Raw genomic sequence first — 19,304 nt, 5'->3', positions numbered from 1 at the left:
TAAAATTCTGGTTTATCTAATATGAATTTCATTTATTTTAGCTACCCCTGGAGCACCATATGCCCTTACACCAGTTGAGGTGACAAAGAGACACGTTGACTTAAAATGGGAACCACCTAAGAATGACGGTGGCAGGCCAATTCAACGGTAATGCTATTAATAAAGAAATATTGGACAATATTTGTGTAGAGATTACATTTGCTGTGTGTAAAGTGTTACTGTTAAAAAAACCATTTAAAAATATATGACTGGAGAGGAATTAATAAAGTTTATATATTCAGAGCACCCATTTCCCACAAACCAGTAGGAAATTTAGGTGAAGAATGGAAAATACATGAAATATGTTGAGTAATCAATAGAGACAGATACCCATTTCCCAAGTGATAAAGATATGCTCTGTATTGAGAGAAGTGGGATATGATAATTTTTGATATGCATTCTAATGTAGGGTCAGGTTAGTTATCTGTATTCAAAGGAAAAAATCAATTTAGAAGTTATGTAAGTGGTGTAATTTGTAAGTAAGATGACATAAAGGAATTGAATCACAAACAGGATGCTTAGAAAATAAGTTTGGTAAGAATGCTATTAATTTGCTAGATAAGGTGATAGAACTAGTAGCAGAACAATTCGTTTAGGACTCCAGTGCTGCAGTGCTCCAAAAAATCCAAGGCCTGGTTAGTTATTAGTTGCAGTTTGGAAAGGAAACAATGAAGATGGAGAGCTGTGTATAACTATTCCCTTCCTGACAACTTTCTGGATCCTTCTCCTTATGCCACTTATTTCAAGTGGTGAAAAAAGTCATATAGGCCAGGGGTCTTCAAACTTGGCCCTTTTATGACTTGTGGACTTCAACTCCCAGAATTCTGGGAGTTGAAGTTCACAAGTCATAAAAGGGCCAAGTTTGAAGACTCATGATACAGGTCATTCAAATAATTGGTCTGAGTTTGTCCCCCAAAACAAATGAGAGTTTAGATTCCTTCAACTCTCAGTTCCTCCTTGGCCAAATCCCTTTGGGGACTTTCTGGAGTCAACATTTCACTTCACTGATTACATCAAGCCATTTCAAGGTAACCAGTTTTCTGCTCACAAAAGTAAAAAAATTGAGCGGGCAAAGATTTATGAACGCAAATTACACATCAGAAAAGAACACAGCAGGAAACTGAGCTCATCCTTTAAATCAGGGGTGTCAAACTGTCGGCCCACGGGCCAGATGCATCATGCTGAAACCTGGCCCACCCCATTGCCGGCAATGGCAAAAAAGTTGCAATATGTTGTGACACGTCACGTGATATTGCGAGTTTGACACCCCTGCTTCAAATGCTTCTGAGGTTTATTATTTGCATGGAATACTATAAGTATTACACCAGTGATGCAACAAATAATCAGTGTAGGTACATTTCAATTTTGTTTTTTATTCAATGTCTCAAATTGATTTCATTGCATAACTCCATACCATTCCTCTTAATACAGATATGTTATTGAAAAGAAAGAGAAGCTTGGCACACGTTGGGTGAAAGCTGGCAAGACGGCTGGACCTGACTGTCAATTCAGAGTAACAGATGTCATTGAAGGCACGGAGGTGCAGTTCCAAGTTCGTGCTGAAAACGAAGCTGGCTGTGGTCATCCCAGTGAACCAACTGACATCCTGGCTATTGAAGACCCCACAAGTAAATTAGAATAAAAACCATAATGTAAAAAGATTACCGTATATTCCGGTGTATAGGGCGACCCAGCGTATAAGATGACCCTCTAGTTCGACACCGGGTCGCAAGACGATCGACGCCGAGTCGCAAGACCATTGATGCCGAATCGCATGCCTAGAAAGTCATCTTATACGCCGGAAACTATGTTATTTCCGGTGTATAAGACGATCGATGCCGAGTTGCATACCTAGAAAGTCGTCTTATATGGCAGAAACTACCTTATTTTCGGTATATAAGGCAACTCAGCGTATAAGACGACCCCCAAGTTCAGAGGCTGTTTCGATGCTCTCAAAAGTCATCTTATACGCCGGAATATATGGTAAGTTAGGTCAAACAGTTTTATGGGAACTAATACACTTCTCTCCATTCGGACAGGTCCTCCTTCACCACCTCTGGATTTGCACGTAACAGATGCAAGCAGAAAACACATTGCCATCGCATGGAAACCACCTGAGAAAAATGGTGGAAGTCCTATTATTGGATACAATATTGAACTCTGTGAAGCTGGAACTGAAAAGTGGATGAGAATAAATTCTCGGCCGGTCAAAGACTTGAAATACAAAGCAGAAGAAGGCATTGTACCCGACAAGGAATATATCCTCAGAGTCAGAGCTGTGAATGCTATAGGAGCTAGTGAACCTTCAGACATTTCAGAAAACGTTGTAGCCAAAGATCCCGATTGTACGTATATTTCTCTCCAAAGCAGTCATAAAACATACAGCCACAATAAAATTGCTCTGTAACACAGATTGAGGTTATTTTTCTCTATTTTTTAAATAGGTAATCCAACTGTTGATATAAAAACCACAGATATTATTGTGGTGGAAGGTCAAAAGTTAAGTATTCCAGTTCCCTTCAGAGCGGTTCCTTCTCCAACCATTTCATGGCATAAAAGCGGGAAGGAGCTTAAAGTGGGCGAAAGAACCACCATGAAGAGCGACTACACCTCTGCCTTGCTGGAAATCACAAATGCTGTCCATGCAGATGCCGGTGTTTACACCATTACCTTGGAGAATAAGTTGGGTTCAACTACTGGCACAGTGAATGTCAAAGTAATAGGTAAATGGGTTGTTTTCTGTTAGCAGACATTTACATTCGGTTCATAGTGCTGAGCCAATGCAAGGAGCACTGTTTTACACACAAGGAAATTGTCTCTGGTGCATAAGCTCTCAGCATACATACAAAAACAGAGTAATAGGTCATGGATTATAAATCATAGTTACAATCATTAATCATAAGATACAAACAATAAGTGATAAATCATAAGATACCAATAGGAGAAGGTATAGGAAAGACGAGAAAGATAAGGTGTGAAAACGGTACTTGCCGTAAGCCAACTTTAATGTTATCTAGGTATTCTAGATATGATGGAGATCAAATAAATAGCCGAATTGTCTTTTATTCTAAGGAACTGTAATTGGTAGGCATGTCATTTATCACAAGTAGGGATATTCTTCACATTCTTTGAATTTTTGTTGCATATTTTTCAAACTTAAAACCTGTATGTACCTTCATCTAGGTCTGCCTGGGCCATGCAAAGATATTAAGGCAAGTGAAGTAACTAAAAGCTCATGCAAAATTACCTGGGAACCACCAGAATTTGATGGCAATACTCCCATATTACACTATGTGTTGGAAAGAAGAGAAGCTGGGAGGAGAACATACATACCGGTGATGTCTGGTGAAAACAAATTGGCATGGAATGTAAAGGATCTTATTCCAAATGCTGAATACTATTTCCGTGTTAAAGCTGTCAATAAAATTGGAGGAGGTGAATACCTCGAATTGAGAAATCCAGTGATTGCTGAGGACCCAAAGCGTAAGTTTATATGTTAACGAAGAAGTGCTTAGAGTGAAATTGTAATTTTCCCCATACCTTCTGCTTATTTCTTTAATTTTAAATTTTCAATACACAGAACGACCAGATCCACCTCTTGATCTTGAGACTCATAATCCGACATCAAAGTCAGTAACGCTCACGTGGAAACCACCATTGTATGATGGAGGAACGAAAATTATGGGTTATGTTTTGGGAAAACTGGTTAAAGGAGGAGATAAATGGGAGAGATGCAATGACTATTTAGTGCCTCTTTTGACTTATACTGTAAAAGATCTTGAAGAAGGCAAAGAATATCAGTTCCGAGCCCGTGCTGAGAATGCTGCAGGAGTTAGTGAACCATCTAATATTACTCCTTTAATCAAAGCAGTAGATCCTATTGGTACGTTTTACACTTTTTTTCTCTCCTTATTCATTGTTAATACATAAAAATGATATTATGCTATACAGGTAGTCCTCAACTTATGACCATAATTGACACCCCCCCCAAATTGCTATTGCTAAGCAAGACATTTCTTAAGTGAGTATTGTCCCATTTTACAACCTTTCTTGCCACAGTTGTCAAATGAATCACTGCAGTTGTTAAATCAGTAACACGATTGTTAAGTGAAACTGGCTCCCCCAGTGAAGTTGCTTGTCAGAAAGTTACGGAAGGCAACCCCAGGACATTGCAACTGTCACAAATGTGAGTCAGTTGCCATGTGTCTGAATTTTGATCACGTGACCCCCCCAGGCTTGCTGCAAACGGTCATAAATGAGAAAAAAGACCATAAATCACTTTTTTCCAGTAACGTTTTAACTTCGAGTGGTCACTAAATGAATTGTTGTAAGTCGAGGACTAACTGTAATTGTCACACATAAATTAACGTTGGGTTGTGTTTTTTTTTTATTGTTACAGAGGCTCCAAAAGTCTCCCTTAGTGCTAATTTGCAGGCTGGCCTTGAAGTGAAGCAAGGTGCTGATATTCCATTAGATGCACGGATTTCAGGTTCACCTTACCCAGAAATTGCTTGGTTATGGAATGATGAAATTATCCGGCCGGAAGAAATTAAGAAGAGAGTCATCAAGGTTTCCAGGAAGAAGAAAGGTGAAGCTGAAGAGGACGAGCCTTTCCGGTTATCCTTACCTGAGCGGCTAAGCATTGACAACAGTAAAAAAGGAGAGTCTTCTCTGGTTGTTCGAGACTCACTCAGAGCAGACCATGGCACATTCACTATACGAGTTGAAAATGACCATGGGGTAGCTAAAGCTTCCTGTGAAGTCAATGTTTTAGGTACGTCCCTGTACATAATTTACTCAGTTTCTTATTTGAAAGACATGTTGTGATACATGCAAGAGTTAATCGTTATTTTTGTTTTAAAAATAGATGTTCCTGGACCTCCGGTCAACTTTATTTTCGAGGAAGTTAGAAAAAATTCCATAACTTGCAAATGGGATCCTCCTCTTGATGACGGTGGTAGTGAAATACTGAATTATGTCTTGGAAAAGAAAGACAGCGCAAAAACTGAAACTGGCTGGGTCACAGTCACTTCCACACTTAGGCATTGCAAATATAATGTGCTTAAATTGATTGAAGGAAAAGAATACGTCTTCCGTGTGAAAGCCGAAAACAGAGTAGGACCTGGACCACCAGCTCTTTCCAAACCTGTTGTAGCTAAAGATCCATTTGGTAAGTGTTATGCCTTAAAAGAAATGGTGCATCATTTCCCTTCAAAAAAAACGCATATTGCCACATTTTTGTAGCGATATTAATTTTAAAACTTTGATTCAGAGATGGCCTTCCACTTCTGTTTTATGTATTGCTATGGAAGCCTCATTTTGGGTTTATGCCTGAGATCTACAAAAGAAAGGTCTAGTCTAGTGCAATTTCAATCCTTTCAGAAGAGGGAAGGTTAATTTATGAATAGATTAAATAGAGTGTCTTAAGCCATTCTCTCTTAAATTAAAACCATCCTAGATTGGTGGGAAATCGAGAGACTTATCTGAAAATAAATAGTGTGGAAATCATAGATATTTTTTTTCATGGTAACCACTGGTAAAATTCTATTGCGGTTAGCAACCGACATTCCGAATAGAAGATACTTTGAGAAAAGACAGCATAGCTATTTGAAATTTGTAGTATAATCCTATAGTTTATTACTCAGAAATAAACCCCCTTGATGTATTTCTGTAGGACTGTATTGAACATTTTATAAATAATGTAAATACTCTATCTGTCAAATAAAATTCTTGCATGAAATTTTAAATACATGTGTTCTGGCATTAAAAATCTGCTTTTTTCTTTGTGTATAGGTCCTCCTGATGCACCTGACAAACCTTTAGTAGAGGAGCCTACCAGCAGTAGTATGTTGGTTAAATGGAATGAACCTAAAGACAATGGCAGCCCCATTCTGGGATACTGGATTGAAAAACGTGAAATCAATGGCACTCATTGGGCTCGGGTGAATAAAGATCGTGTGAATGCTCTGGAAACAAGAGTTGAAGGATTGTTGGAAGGATTAACATACGTTTTCAGAGTTTGTGCTGAAAATGCAGCTGGTCCTGGCAAATTTAGCCCCCCATCAGATCCTAAAATTGCGCAAGATCCAATATGTAAGTTCTTTATAAATACAGTTATCATTGGTCAAGATAAAGGAGCTTTAAATTACTATCTATTAATATTGGTTTATGTATTTATTTTCCTCAGTACCACCTGGCCCACCTATTCCAAGAATCCTTGATACAAGTTCAACATCTATTGATCTAGCATGGGAAGCTCCACTATACAATGGAGGTGGAGACATCACTGGATACCATGTTTATAAGCAATTTCTGGGTTCAAATGAATGGTCCCGTTGCACCGAGAAACCAGTTAAGGTTCTAAGCTACCTAGTTAAAGGAATTAGAGAAGGTGCTGATTACAAACTTCGTGTGACTGCTCTTAATATTGCTGGAGAAGGGCCTCCTGGAGAAACAGAACCTGTAACTGTTGCAGAACCTAAAGGTATTATCTTTTTTTAATTTGAAATAAATTCTTGTGTGAAATAATTACACGAGTCATTATGAAATAATCAATGCTCTTTCTTTCTTTCTTTTTTTGACTATAGAACCTCCTACTGTGGAACTAGATGTTTCTGTCAAACAAGGTGTTCAGATACTGGCAGGTCAAACCCTTACACTGCCTGCCACTGTAACTGGACGTCCTCATCCTACAATAGTGTGGACTTTAGAGGATGGGGAAATTGACAAGGACCGAGTGGTGATTGAGAATGTTGGCACTTCATCAGTATTAAGTATCAAAAATGCACTCAGAAAAGACCATGGAAGATACGTGATTACTGCAACTAACGAGAGTGGCTCCAAATTTGCTGCAACCAGAGCAGAAATCTTTGGTAAGAAATACTACATTTAATGAAACTATTTGAGGAAGTATTTGTGCCTTTGTTATTATACTTTGTATCTTCTTTTTTCAGATGTTCCTGGGCCAGTAACTGATCTGCATCCTGTTGTGGTGAACAGAAAAATGTGTCTGCTTAACTGGGACGATCCCAAAGACGATGGAGGAAGTGAGATAATAGGCTTCATCGTAGAGAGGAAAGATGCCAAAATGCATACTTGGAGACTCGCTGTGGATACAGAGAGATCAAAATGTGATATTACTGGTCTTGTAGAAGGGCAAGAATATAAATTCCGTGTATCTGCCAAGAACAAGTTTGGCTGTGGTCCACCAGTTGAACTTGGGCCACTACTTGCTGTTGATCCCAAAGGTATTACTTTTTGTTAATATGACTCGTGAGAGTATTTTGAGATACTTTGACTCTTAATTTCAACTGAAAAATATTTGTATTTATCTATAACACCAAGATTTTTCTGTTGATAAAAATCATTGGACTATTTTTTTCACAGTTATAGCTGAGGCATATGCATTTCTTGGAAGAATACTATAGTCCTATCAAAAGAACAGTTTCAGCATTGCTAATGCCTGCAATCTAATGTTACTAGCATATTGATTGCTTTTGGGCAAGATAGAACATTTTTTTTAGTGATTTAATATAGTCAAGGGAGGAACTATTGCCAATATAAATAAATATAAATCTAAATAAATAGCCCATCTATCTTTTATACGCCTTTCTGTTCATAAGCATATTGCAAACAGGCTTGGGCAGAAACAGAGAAGGATCTCTATGCTGTTCTCTGGGTGATTCACAGTAGATCACTCATGGTTTCCAGCTAAATAATAACCACAATATATTTTGTATACAAATATTATGAGTTCAATCTAGTTCTGATAGTGAAAGCAGATTTGTCCTCAAACACCCTTCCCCTGGTTTTTGTTGCATGCTTTTTGCAGTTGTCCCTGTTTGGTGGATCTTGGGGTTTTTCTCGAAATGCAAAATAAATTTAGCAAGACTGACCTCTGCTTACTTCTGGTTTAGATTATTTATGATTAAGAACCAAACTGAAGAAATACAGTAGTCCCAAATTAATTTATCCTAAAAGCCTGGGGAATAAATTTGGAACTCATATAGAATATATGTAAAAATATCCATTGGGATATCAAAACGCTTGACTACCAAGAGAATATTAAAAATATTAATATTTTCAAATTCAAATCATGATCATGAAAATAGACAGAAATATTAATTATATTTCTTGCAGAGAAAGGGAATGCTTTTACACTCTTTCCAAGTTTTGATGAATGCACAACCACTTACCTTTAATCACAACTGTAATATGAATATTACAAATATAATCATAATTGTAATATGAAAGCTGTCTGTTGACTGACTCGGTCAATGCCTCCTTTTACCAAAGTGCTTTTTGGAATGATAACTGAATGGCAGGGACACAGAAATCTTCAAAAATGCATTCACATGGGCAGAATAATATGTGTATCTAATTCTCTGAAAACAGGGATGTAATACCAAATGAATTCATTGTTTAAATATTTCATGCCTTAATTTTAAGTCATACTACTGCATAACCATAGATGGGATTTTAAAAAAAACCTTCTTCCAATGCAAGTCTGTGAATTAAAGCTATCACCATAACTTTCTTCTCACAATAGGCCCTCCAACTGCCCCTGAGAGGTTCATGTATACAGAGAGAACAAAATCATCAGTTACCCTTGACTGGAAACCTCCTCGTAATGATGGAGGCAGCCCCATCATTGGCTACCTTGTTGACAAGAGAAGACATGACTCAAATGAATTTGAAAGAGTCAATAAAACACCTTGCCGAGCCACCTCACTTCTTGTGGATAATCTTGCCGAACTGCATATGTATGAATTCCGAGTCAAGGCAGTCAATGAAATTGGAGAAAGTGAACCTTCACTGCCCCTCAATGTTGTTATCCAAGACGATGAAGGTGAAGTGCTTTAATAATTATGCCTTAACTTTAAGCATGAACTGGGAGTCTATTATTAATATATTCTAAAGAACTGCATTGTTATTGATTGTGCTGATTTCCTTTTAGAACCTCCGACTGTGACATTGCGTCTGGCCGTTAGGGGAGATACTATCAAAGTCATGGCAGGGCAGCCAGTGAACATTCCTGCTGATGTGACGGGTCTTCCCATGCCAAAGATTGAATGGTCCAAAAATGAGGTTCCTATTGAGAAAACATCAGATGCGCTTAAGATCACCAAAAAGGAAATATCTAGAACAGAGGCCAAAACTGAACTCAGTATGCCTGCAGTAACTAGAAATGATAAAGGCACTTACACAGTTACAGCTTCCAATCGTTTGGGCACTGCATTCCGCAATGTTCACGTTGAAGTATTTGGTAAGTATCTAATGAGCTGCTTCATTGATTAAAAATGTCTTCCATTTGTTCTGATATAACACAATGTTGAAATGGGTTTTTAATCTAGATCGTCCTTCTCCACCGAGAAACCTCGCCGTTTCTGACATTAAAGCTGAATCTTGCTGTTTAACCTGGGATGCTCCACTTGATAATGGTGGCAGTGAAATTACTCACTACATTATTGAGAAGCGTGATGCAAGCAAGAAGAAAGTAGATTGGGAGGAAGTATCCAGCACTGTGGTAGACAGGCGATATGGGGTAAATTTGATTTTGAAGAAAAATGCATGGTTTTAAGATGAAAACTACAGGATGCAAATATGACCAGAAGAGAAGCATTAAAACAATTGTTTATTGTATTTTGATTAAATTCAGGGCTAAGAGATCTTTTAATGCAATGTCAGCTTGGAACGAGCTACCATATGTTAGAACTGCTAATTATAAATAATGATTATGTAGTACTTGACTTTAACATTACAAAATACTTGCAAACTATTGATGTAAAGCATACCCAGACAATGTTTCAGAATGATTTTTTTAACCATTCTAAATATTGTTAAACAAAAATAACTGGAATGACCAATTCATGTTTAACCACTTATGTTGAAATTTGTGGAAATAATGTTAATTAATGACACATAATATTTCATGGTTTTTGTTGTTGTTTTTTTCAGGTCTATAAACTGACAACCGATGGTCACTATCAGTTTAGAGTTAGGGCTGTAAACCGATATGGAACAAGTGATGAATGTCTTTCAGAGAAAGTGGTCATCAAGGATCCTTATGGGCTACCTGGGCCACCTGGAAAACCAAAGGTCATCGATCATACTAGGTCATCGATGCTTGTAACATGGACACCTCCTTTGGATAATGGTGGAGCACCAATTACCGGCTATTGGCTAGAGAAGAAAGAAGAAGGAGGTGTCTATTGGTCTCGTGTTAACAGAGCACCTGTAACAAAACCCTCAGTGAAAGGATTGGACTTCAATGTGTTGCGTTTGATTGAAGGAGTAAAGTATCAGTTCAGGGCGATGGCTATTAACATTGCTGGAATTGGTCCTCCCAGTGAACCATCAGATCTTGTTGAAGCTGCAGATCCAATCTGTGAGTATACAGTATAGGGAAAGCATTAAGTGTTCCATGACTTCAAAAGGCATCCTCTGCCATTTAGTTTCATCTACCCTGAATCTGTCTAATAGCAACCCTATGGTTTTATCCCATGAAATGTGGGTGTTAATATATTGTGAATTTCCTCTCATTGCCATAAGAACATATCTTCATAATCTATAGCAACTTCCCTTAATTGTTTGTTTTATTAGAAAATATATAGCCTATATCTTTAGCATTTGAAGTTTTTTAACTTCAGCCAAGTAGAATCTATATTGCAGGGGTTTTTTCCCCCTAAAACAATGAAGATATAATTCTCATTCAGAATATTTTACATTTGCCCCGTAGTTCCTCCTGGTGCACCATCATGCCCAGATGTCAAAGACAGAACTAAGTCAACCATATCTCTCGCATGGAAACCTCCACAAAAAGATGGCGGCAGTCCTATTAAAGGTTATATTGTTGAAATGCAAGAAGAAGGTATGGATTGGAAGAATGTGAATGAGCCAGACAAGCTGTTCCCTACCTGTGAATGTACCGTTCCCAACCTGAAAGAGCTAAGAAAATACAGATTTAGAGTAAAGGCTGTAAATGCTGCAGGGGAATCAGAGCCAAGTCTTGCTACTTCAGAAGTACCATGCAAGGAAATTCTAGGTAAGAATTCTGGAATATTTTCTGTTACAATGTGAAATAAAGTCAAAGACTATGAAAGATCGAATAATGTGTGAATGGAGAATCCAGAATAGCTGCCCAACTTATTCTTGTTAATTAAGGAGAGGTGAACAGTGTCTAGAATTTCTGCCATTCCTTTTACAATCTACTGTATCTGCTACTAATGTTTTACTGTATTATTTTTTATATAAGCAGCTATAGAACTTTGTTAAAATGAGAGACCTAGCTCTTTTATACATGTATATTTTTCATGAGAAAAAGACATAAATGATTATAAGTAAATTAATTTCAGTTATGTGATTTATATCTTGTAGAAGAGCCAGAAATATTTATTGATGTTAAAGCACAAGATTTGCTTTCTTGTCGTACTGGCTCAGCTATCAAAATCCCAGCAATTATTAAAGGACGCCCAGTTCCCAAAGTAACTTGGGAATTTGAAGGAGATGCAAAGAAGGCAGTAAAGGTCAGTAAGAAAAAAAATAACACTATTTCAAATTTCAACTACATTTATTTAAATATCTTTAGATTTACTGTTTTCTCTTTTATTTAAAGGATGGACATAATATACCCGAAGATGCTACAGTAAGAAATAATTTATATTTGAATTCATTACATTTAATTTTTATTTCAATTTAAATAAAATTAAATTTATATATCACTATATTCACTATTATAAGACTTAACCGCTTTAATTTTAAAATAATTTGTAAGTGAGTTCATTTGGATTTTGTCTACATAGGTGGAATCAACTGATACCAGTTCAGTAATTACTATTCCTGAGTGTAACAGAGGTCATTCTGGAAAATATAGCATTACAGCAAAAAATAAAGCAGGACAAAAAACTGTAAACGTGAGGGTGAATGTTCTTGGTAAGTTTATTGAATCTCAATTTTGCACCATGTCTCCAGTAATATGGTTTAACTAAAGCTAAATAATTCTGTGTTGTTTTCTCATTGATAGATGTTCCTGGGCCACCAAAAGACCTGAAAGTAAGTGATATAACAAGGTGCAACTGTAATCTTTCATGGAAAATGCCAGACAATGATGGTGGAGACAGAATCAGAAATTATATTATAGAGAAGAGAACTGTTGAAGGGAAAGCCTGGACCAAAGTTAATCCAAACTGTGCTGGAACGTCATTAATTATTCCTGATCTCATAGCTGGACAACAATATTTCTTCCGCGTACGTGCAGAAAACCGCTTTGGTGTTGGCCCACCAGCAGATACAATTCAAAGAACTACAGCACGAGATCCCATCCGTGAGTTAAATCAGAGTGAAAAACTTGCTTTTATTAGGATAATATAATGTTTACGAGTGCTTACTCTGTTCTGTTTGTTTCTATTTAAAAAAAGAACCTCCTGATCCACCAATTAAGCTTAAGATTGGTGTTATCACCAAGAATTCTGTCAATCTGACTTGGAAACCTCCAAAGAATGATGGTGGTGCTCCTGTGACACATTACAATATCGAGTGCCTTCGTTGGGATCGTACAGGTCAAGGCAAGGAGGCCTGGCGCCAGTGCAATAAACGTGATGTGGAAGAAACAAAGTTTACAGTTGAGGACCTTAATGAAGGTGATGAATATGAATTCAGAGTGAAAGCAGTAAATGAAGCAGGTCCTAGCAGACCATCAGCTACAGTTGGACCTATTGTTGTCAAAGACCAGACATGTAAGTGTCATCATCATCATCATCATCATCATTTATTTCAGCGATTGATCAACAAAGTTTATAACAATGCTAAAATTAAAGCTATCCCACTGTGCCAATACACTAATCTACTTATTGTAAGAATAACCAAAATTTCAGGTGCTAGCTACTATTACATTTAGAAATATAATTAAGATTACAAAATCAACTATGAATGCAGTACTATATGAATCTATGTAATTTGTATGCTGTTATATAAAAGTATATAGAATGCTAAAAATGACCAAGTATTCATAGTATGATTGTCTAACACAGAATATAAAATCACAAAATCACTAAAATTTTACAGATATTTCAAAACTGAGTATTAATAAGGTGACTATAAAATTATGATACAAAAATGTATATAGAACATAAAAAGAGATGGCAGTGAATCTAAAAGAAAAATACCCCTCCCCCAAAAAATACAATTATGGGCATTGTTTCAATTGTTCTAATAGCTCCAATGACAAACATGTGAATTATGGTTAATAGGTGTAACAAAATGAATATAATAAAACTATGTCAGTGACTGTTACTGACAATTTGCAGGCAAAATTTACAAATAATGTAACTATATTTTACTATATAATAATGTAACTATATTTTGCTATATTTGAGAAGCAATAAGAAGTTTTTCACTTTAATATTCAAGTAAAAATATTTTTACCTCCATATGCTTTATATTGATAGAATATTTTTTACTTGGTTTTGTTCGTAGGTCCTCCATCAATTGAACTCAATGAGTTTATGGAGGCAGAAGAAGGAACAGATATTAACATTGTAGCTAAAGTGAAGGGTGTGCCTTTCCCTACGTTGACTTGGGCTAAAGCTCCTCCAAAGAAACCAGATGACAAACTACCAGTTATATACGATCAACATGTCAATAAAGTTGTGGGTGAAGACTCTTGCACGTTGGTGATACAACAGTCTCGTAGGAAGGATACAGGCTTGTACACCCTAACAGCTGTCAATAATTTTGGAACAGATTCAAAGGAGATGAGACTAAATGTTCTAGGTAAATATTAATAATTTTTGGTTTTGACAATCTAATGTATTGTTTATTACATAATGTTACAATTTGCTTCACTATACCAAATATATTTCTCAGGTCGCCCTGGACCACCAGAAGGACCCATTAAATTTGAATCCATTTCAGCTGATCAGATGACATTGTCTTGGCTACCTCCAAAAGATGACGGTGGCTCTAAAATAACAAACTATGTTATTGAAAAAAGGGAAGCAAACAGAAAGACATGGATCAAGGTTACCAATGAACCTAAGGAATGCATTTTCACAGTTCCCAAGCTGGTTGAAGGCCATGAATATATCTTCCGCATTATGGCACAGAATAAATATGGCATTGGGGAACCTCTTGATAGTGAACCTGAAACAGCAAGGAATCTTTTCAGTAAGTACAAAATTGTTTCAAAAAGATTTATCTAGAAATCATAACTGAAGAGGAATCAGATTAATCACTATGATCATTACAAACCAGAGTTGTATCAAACATTACAAATCAACAGTTATTTCAAATGTATTTATAATGATTAAAGTCTTCAAAAATATTTTTTCTTTACAAAACTTGTATAGTTTCTCAGAATGCACCTTAATTTTATATTAACGCTCAATTTTTAATTGTATTGAATTGTATAATTTTATTTTATTTATTGTATGTATTCTATTGTATGTAAAATTGTATAATTTTTTAAATATATTATATGTATTCTTTCTGGATAGCCCCTTTATTTTTATCAGTAAAAACATATTAAAATCTCTCAATTAGAGTCCAAATACTTTATTATGCATCATTAAATATAGGATTCTGACAAAGAAAATCCTATTTGCTCCAGCATCATGAACCAATCATGCTGCTCGTGGGATCATCTCACATGTGAAATGATGGTGGTTGGCAGAGAATGCAGTAATTGTATTGACCCCTATAGCTTTAAGAGGCTGGATTTAAAAATTGTCCTCCCCCAATTGCGGATAATTTGCTGATGGTTCAGTAAGTAGGAGAATTTGAGAGATGTGAGTTACAGCTAGATATCCCAGTCCCTCTTATTTTGCACAGTTCCATGTAAAAGCTGCAAACTATAACGAGCGATAGCACTTTATTTTACAATCTGTGTATCTTTTTTTCCTAGCTGTTCCTGGAATTTGTGACAAACCAACCATAAGCAGCGTCACACATGACTCCATGACTGTCAACTGGGAGGAGCCAGAATATGATGGAGGCTCTCCTGTGACAGGTTACTGGCTGGAGCGCAAAGAAACCACTGGAAAGAGATGGACAAGAGTTAACCGTGATCCTATTAAGCCTATGACCCTTGGCGTTTCTTACAAAGTAACTGGCCTCATTGAAGGCTCAGATTATCAGTTCCGTGTATATGCTATTAACGCTGCTGGTGTGGGTCCACCAAGCATGCCTTCTGATCCAGTCACTGCAAGGGACCCAATTGGTAAATGGCTTCAGTTGCTTTTTGTTTCCTATGAAAAGAGGGAAAGAGAGGCATTATCAAACAGCTGGCAGTAAGGTTTATTATAAATAAATGTTGTTATGTTTTTCAGCTCCACCTGGCCCTCCAATTCCAAAGGTCACTGACTGGACAAAATCATCAGTTGATCTCGAGTGGGCTCCACCATTAAAAGACGGTGGCTCTAAGGTTACTGGTTACCTTGTTGAATTCAAAGAGGAAGGGAAGGAAGAGTGGGAAAAGGTAGGTAATGAGATGCCATGAAAATGTATTTCTGACACATTATGGCAGGGCTTGTTAATTGGACATATTCAGGAAGCAATGATAAGCACTGAGCTCCATCCTCCAAGATGTCTCGGCTTCATCAGTCTGACCTCACAACAGCAAGATCACTGCTTTGGCTCTCTTCAGGAAGCTTTTACAGAAACATGGAGAACCTATGGAGCAAGAGGAAGGAAGAAATAAAAGAGGAAAGGTGTAAGGCATTTGTATCTGACAAAGCCTTTGTGTCTGACAAAGAACTGAAAAGAAAGAGAGGAAGACAATGTTGCCTGTGCCCAGAGATACTGCTTATGTTACATCAGCTGCCATACAGGATGTTTCTATACCAAAATACTAATCAAACCACTTATCTGAGAAAGTGCTAGAATTTATAAAAAATAAATCTACTAGCGGTGACTACCATCACTTTTAAAAATGTTACTTTATATACAGATCATCTTAATGTCTAAAATAAGACTGTATTTAAAAAAAATCATGGCACGGAACTTTACAGTCAATTGCCATATAAGAAATGTGCATGCCCATATGAGAGTCACCCATATTCCTTTCTGTTCTAGTTTTTCTGCCCTGCAGGAAATGTCTTGGGTGACTCTGTGTTATTTTTCATTTTCAGGCAAAAGACAGAGAAATAAGAGGAACCAAGTTTGTCTTGGCTGGATTAAAAGAAGGAGGCTTCTACAGATTCAGAGTCAGAGCAATCAATGCTGCTGGTATTGGAGAGCCTGGAGAAGTTACTGAAGTTATTGAAATAAAGGACAGAATAGGTATTTCTTAGGATAAAATATTATCTTTTTTTTTCTTGAATGGGTAGAATATTGAAACTCTATCTTATTTACCTTATACAACATCTTAATGAATTGGGAAGTGTTTGAGTAAATAAAGGGAATCTATATTCTGAAAAAGGTAAACGGCTTGAAAGATTAGGTGAAAAACCTCCATTGCTCGGGAGGGCCTGTTTTCCTCATAAATTTAATTTTGAACTTATTCTTTTTGTACCTAATTACATCATTATATAACTGTCATTCTGTTTTATTCCCCCCATCTTTTTCTTACCTTCCAGTCTCACCTCAGATGACTCTTTCCCTATACCTTGTTTCCCCCCCCCCCGGCTCTCAGTCTTCTTTGAATTGCTGCTGGAAGAAAGTTGTATGTTTTAATGCAGTGGTTCTCAACCTGTGGGTCGGGACCCCATTTGGGGTCGAACGACCGTTTCACGGGGGTCGCCAAACAAGGCTGTCCGCCATTTTTCCCCCTTTTCTTTGGCCACGCCCCTGGCACCCGGTGATATATAAGTGGTTGGGGGTCACCACAACATGGGGAACTGTATTATGGGGTCGCGGCATTAGAAAGTTGAGAACCACTGTTTTAATGGATAATGTATTTCAGCATATAAGTGTCTTTTGGCCATGCCCTTTTTTAGACTGTTACTTCTTATGACAACACTTGTGCATGAAAATACACCCAGAGAATTATATCATATGTAATGTAATGTGTTATATACACATATTTAGACAGAATCTTCAGAATTAGTTTTATTTGTTGAAAAGGAAAGGCATTGTACAGGGTTTTTGTATTTGCTTATACTTTCTTTTCTATCTATTCCATTTTCCTTTTTGAAATGGCATATGGCATAGATAAAATGCATTCTTTGTTTCTACAGTACCTCCTGATCTTCAGCTGGATGCCCACGTAAAAGACAGAATTGTTGTTCATGCTGGTGGGGTCATCCGCATTATAGCTTATGTCTCAGGAAAGCCACCTCCAACTATTACTTGGAGCCGGGATGAAAGACCTCTGCCGGAAGAAGCTAAAATTGAGGAAACTGCTATCAGTTCTTCTATGGTCATAAAGAACTGCAAGAGAAGTCAGCAGGGTATCTACACCCTCCTTGCTAAAAATGCAGGTGGAGAAAGAAAGAAGACTATTATTGTTGATGTGCTAGGTAAGCTGCAAAAGCTGAATATCTGGGTCTCACTATTCTTGAGGATCTTAGTTTTTGGAGGCAAATGTTCATCCTGAATACATTTTTCTTTTTTCCTTTTTCCTTAACAGACGTACCTGGCCCCGTTGGAATTCCATTCCTTACGGAAAACCTAACCAATGACTCTTGCAAACTTACGTGGTTTTCTCCAGAAGACGATGGAGGTTCAGCTATTACCAACTATGTTATTGAAAAGCGTGAAGCAGATCACAGAGCTTGGACACCAGTGTCTTATACAGTCACCAGACAAAATGCCACTGTGCAGGGACTGATTGAGGGCAAAGCATACTTCTTCCGTATTGCACCAGAGAATATCATTGGCATGGGGCCCTTTGTAGAGACAACAAAGGAACTCCTAATAAGAGATCCAATCAGTACGTAGCTTTATCTCTTATCTGCACAGATTGCAGTAAAAATGGACTTAGGAATATATATTTAATCTGCTGTATATGTTTATTTCTAGCTGTGCCAGAGAGGCCTGAGGATCTTGAAGTAAAAGCAGTAACTAAGGACTCTGTTACACTGACTTGGAACCCACCAAAGTATAATGGTGGCTCTGATATAACCATGTATGTTTTGGAAAGCCGACTCATTGGAAAGGATAAATTTACTAGAATTACAAAAGAGAAAATGCTTGATCGGAAATACACTGTGGAAGGATTGAAAGAAGGTGACACGTATGAGTATCGCGTGAGTGCTTGCAACATTGTGGGACAAGGCAAACCTTCATTTTGCACAAAACCCATCACGTGCAAAGATGAAATTGGTAAGTTTGATCTCTGGAAGCCAAACCACTAGCACACGCTGGTTGATTTGTTATATATTTTTTTAAAAAAATGCTGATTTTTCTTTTCTTTTTCTTAAACAACATATTTAGCTCCTCCCCAACTTGAGCTTGATATCAGAGAAAAGCTGACAGTCCGGGTAGGAGAAGCATTCAGTCTGACTGGCCGATATTCAGGCAAGCCAACACCGAAGATTACTTGGTACAAAGATGACATTACAGTGAAAGAAGACAAACGAACTATGATCCAGACTACTCCGGCTACAATTTGCTTGGGTATATTAAAATCTGTCCGTGAAGATTCAGGCAAATATAGTGTTGTTGTAGAAAACAGTTCAGGATCAAGAAAAGGATTCTGTCAAGTTACTGTTGTTGGTAAGTCTTGTTCTAGGACTCAGTTTACAATATTTGCTTGGAAGATCTGGGTGAGGGTTGATTGAGTATAGTTAAAAAAGCATATGAATTGTTAATGTGTTCTTTGAATTATAAGTGAATTATAGCACATGGAATATAATGTCCTGCTGATTTGAAAAATGACCTGACCATAAGGTGCCTCTGCCAATTGCTTCTTTTCAGAGCAGTACCTATACTAAAAAGAGTCCCATTTTTGTGAGATGGGCAGCTATATAAATATGTTAAATCAATGAATGAATGAATGAATGAATGAATGAATGAATGAATGAATGAATGAATGAATGAATGAACAGTGCCAGTCCTCAAAGGATGTGAGGGCATGACAGAGGAGTACAGAACAAGGAAATCTGATTCTCTAACAATGTTGCCTTGATGTGCCTTTGAATCTTAACCAAATTAGAATTTGAACATTTTGGTTTTTTTTTACTATAACTAACAATGACCTGCGGAAAGTTAAAAATAGTATGCAAGAGGATGCTCATTCCAAATGGTATAGTGGCCACTTTAAAAACCAAGATGAATTGCATTAACAGGATGGGAAAGTTGGTCTAATACTTCTCAGTTATCTGGTAACT

General features: G+C 37.1%; 1 protein-coding gene across 50 annotated transcripts in view; it reads left to right on the top strand.

Annotated features, from left to right (window-relative positions):
* The window catches only part of TTN (titin), a 313,395-nt gene that overhangs the window by 226,513 nt on the left and 67,578 nt on the right, over positions 1–19,304 (top strand). For all 50 annotated transcript variants that reach the window (XM_039339406.1, XM_039339428.1, XM_039339419.1 and 47 more), the window contains 31 exons: positions 42–147; positions 1,471–1,667; positions 2,079–2,384; positions 2,484–2,762; positions 3,223–3,522; positions 3,620–3,922; positions 4,439–4,813; positions 4,907–5,209; positions 5,833–6,132; positions 6,227–6,523; positions 6,627–6,911; positions 6,993–7,286; positions 8,588–8,887; positions 8,996–9,304; positions 9,393–9,583; positions 9,997–10,426; positions 10,778–11,083; positions 11,416–11,564; positions 11,654–11,683; positions 11,841–11,970; positions 12,062–12,361; positions 12,456–12,773; positions 13,513–13,809; positions 13,903–14,202; positions 14,939–15,253; positions 15,363–15,511; positions 16,164–16,314; positions 17,211–17,492; positions 17,603–17,905; positions 17,995–18,297; positions 18,409–18,690. In XM_039339406.1, coding sequence (XP_039195340.1) covers positions 42–147; positions 1,471–1,667; positions 2,079–2,384; positions 2,484–2,762; positions 3,223–3,522; positions 3,620–3,922; positions 4,439–4,813; positions 4,907–5,209; positions 5,833–6,132; positions 6,227–6,523; positions 6,627–6,911; positions 6,993–7,286; positions 8,588–8,887; positions 8,996–9,304; positions 9,393–9,583; positions 9,997–10,426; positions 10,778–11,083; positions 11,416–11,564; positions 11,654–11,683; positions 11,841–11,970; positions 12,062–12,361; positions 12,456–12,773; positions 13,513–13,809; positions 13,903–14,202; positions 14,939–15,253; positions 15,363–15,511; positions 16,164–16,314; positions 17,211–17,492; positions 17,603–17,905; positions 17,995–18,297; positions 18,409–18,690 — 8,190 coding nt within the window. The remainder of the gene's footprint in view (positions 1–41; positions 148–1,470; positions 1,668–2,078; positions 2,385–2,483; positions 2,763–3,222; positions 3,523–3,619; positions 3,923–4,438; positions 4,814–4,906; positions 5,210–5,832; positions 6,133–6,226; positions 6,524–6,626; positions 6,912–6,992; positions 7,287–8,587; positions 8,888–8,995; positions 9,305–9,392; positions 9,584–9,996; positions 10,427–10,777; positions 11,084–11,415; positions 11,565–11,653; positions 11,684–11,840; positions 11,971–12,061; positions 12,362–12,455; positions 12,774–13,512; positions 13,810–13,902; positions 14,203–14,938; positions 15,254–15,362; positions 15,512–16,163; positions 16,315–17,210; positions 17,493–17,602; positions 17,906–17,994; positions 18,298–18,408; positions 18,691–19,304) is intronic.

The sequence above is a fragment of the Crotalus tigris genome, unplaced genomic scaffold, assembly GCF_016545835.1.
Source record: "Crotalus tigris isolate CLP2741 ecotype Arizona unplaced genomic scaffold, ASM1654583v1 scf7180000017733.2605024, whole genome shotgun sequence".
NCBI lineage: Eukaryota > Metazoa > Chordata > Lepidosauria > Squamata > Viperidae > Crotalus > Crotalus tigris.
Note: the sequence above shows the minus strand (reverse complement) of the source record. Positions and strands in the feature narration are given on the sequence as shown.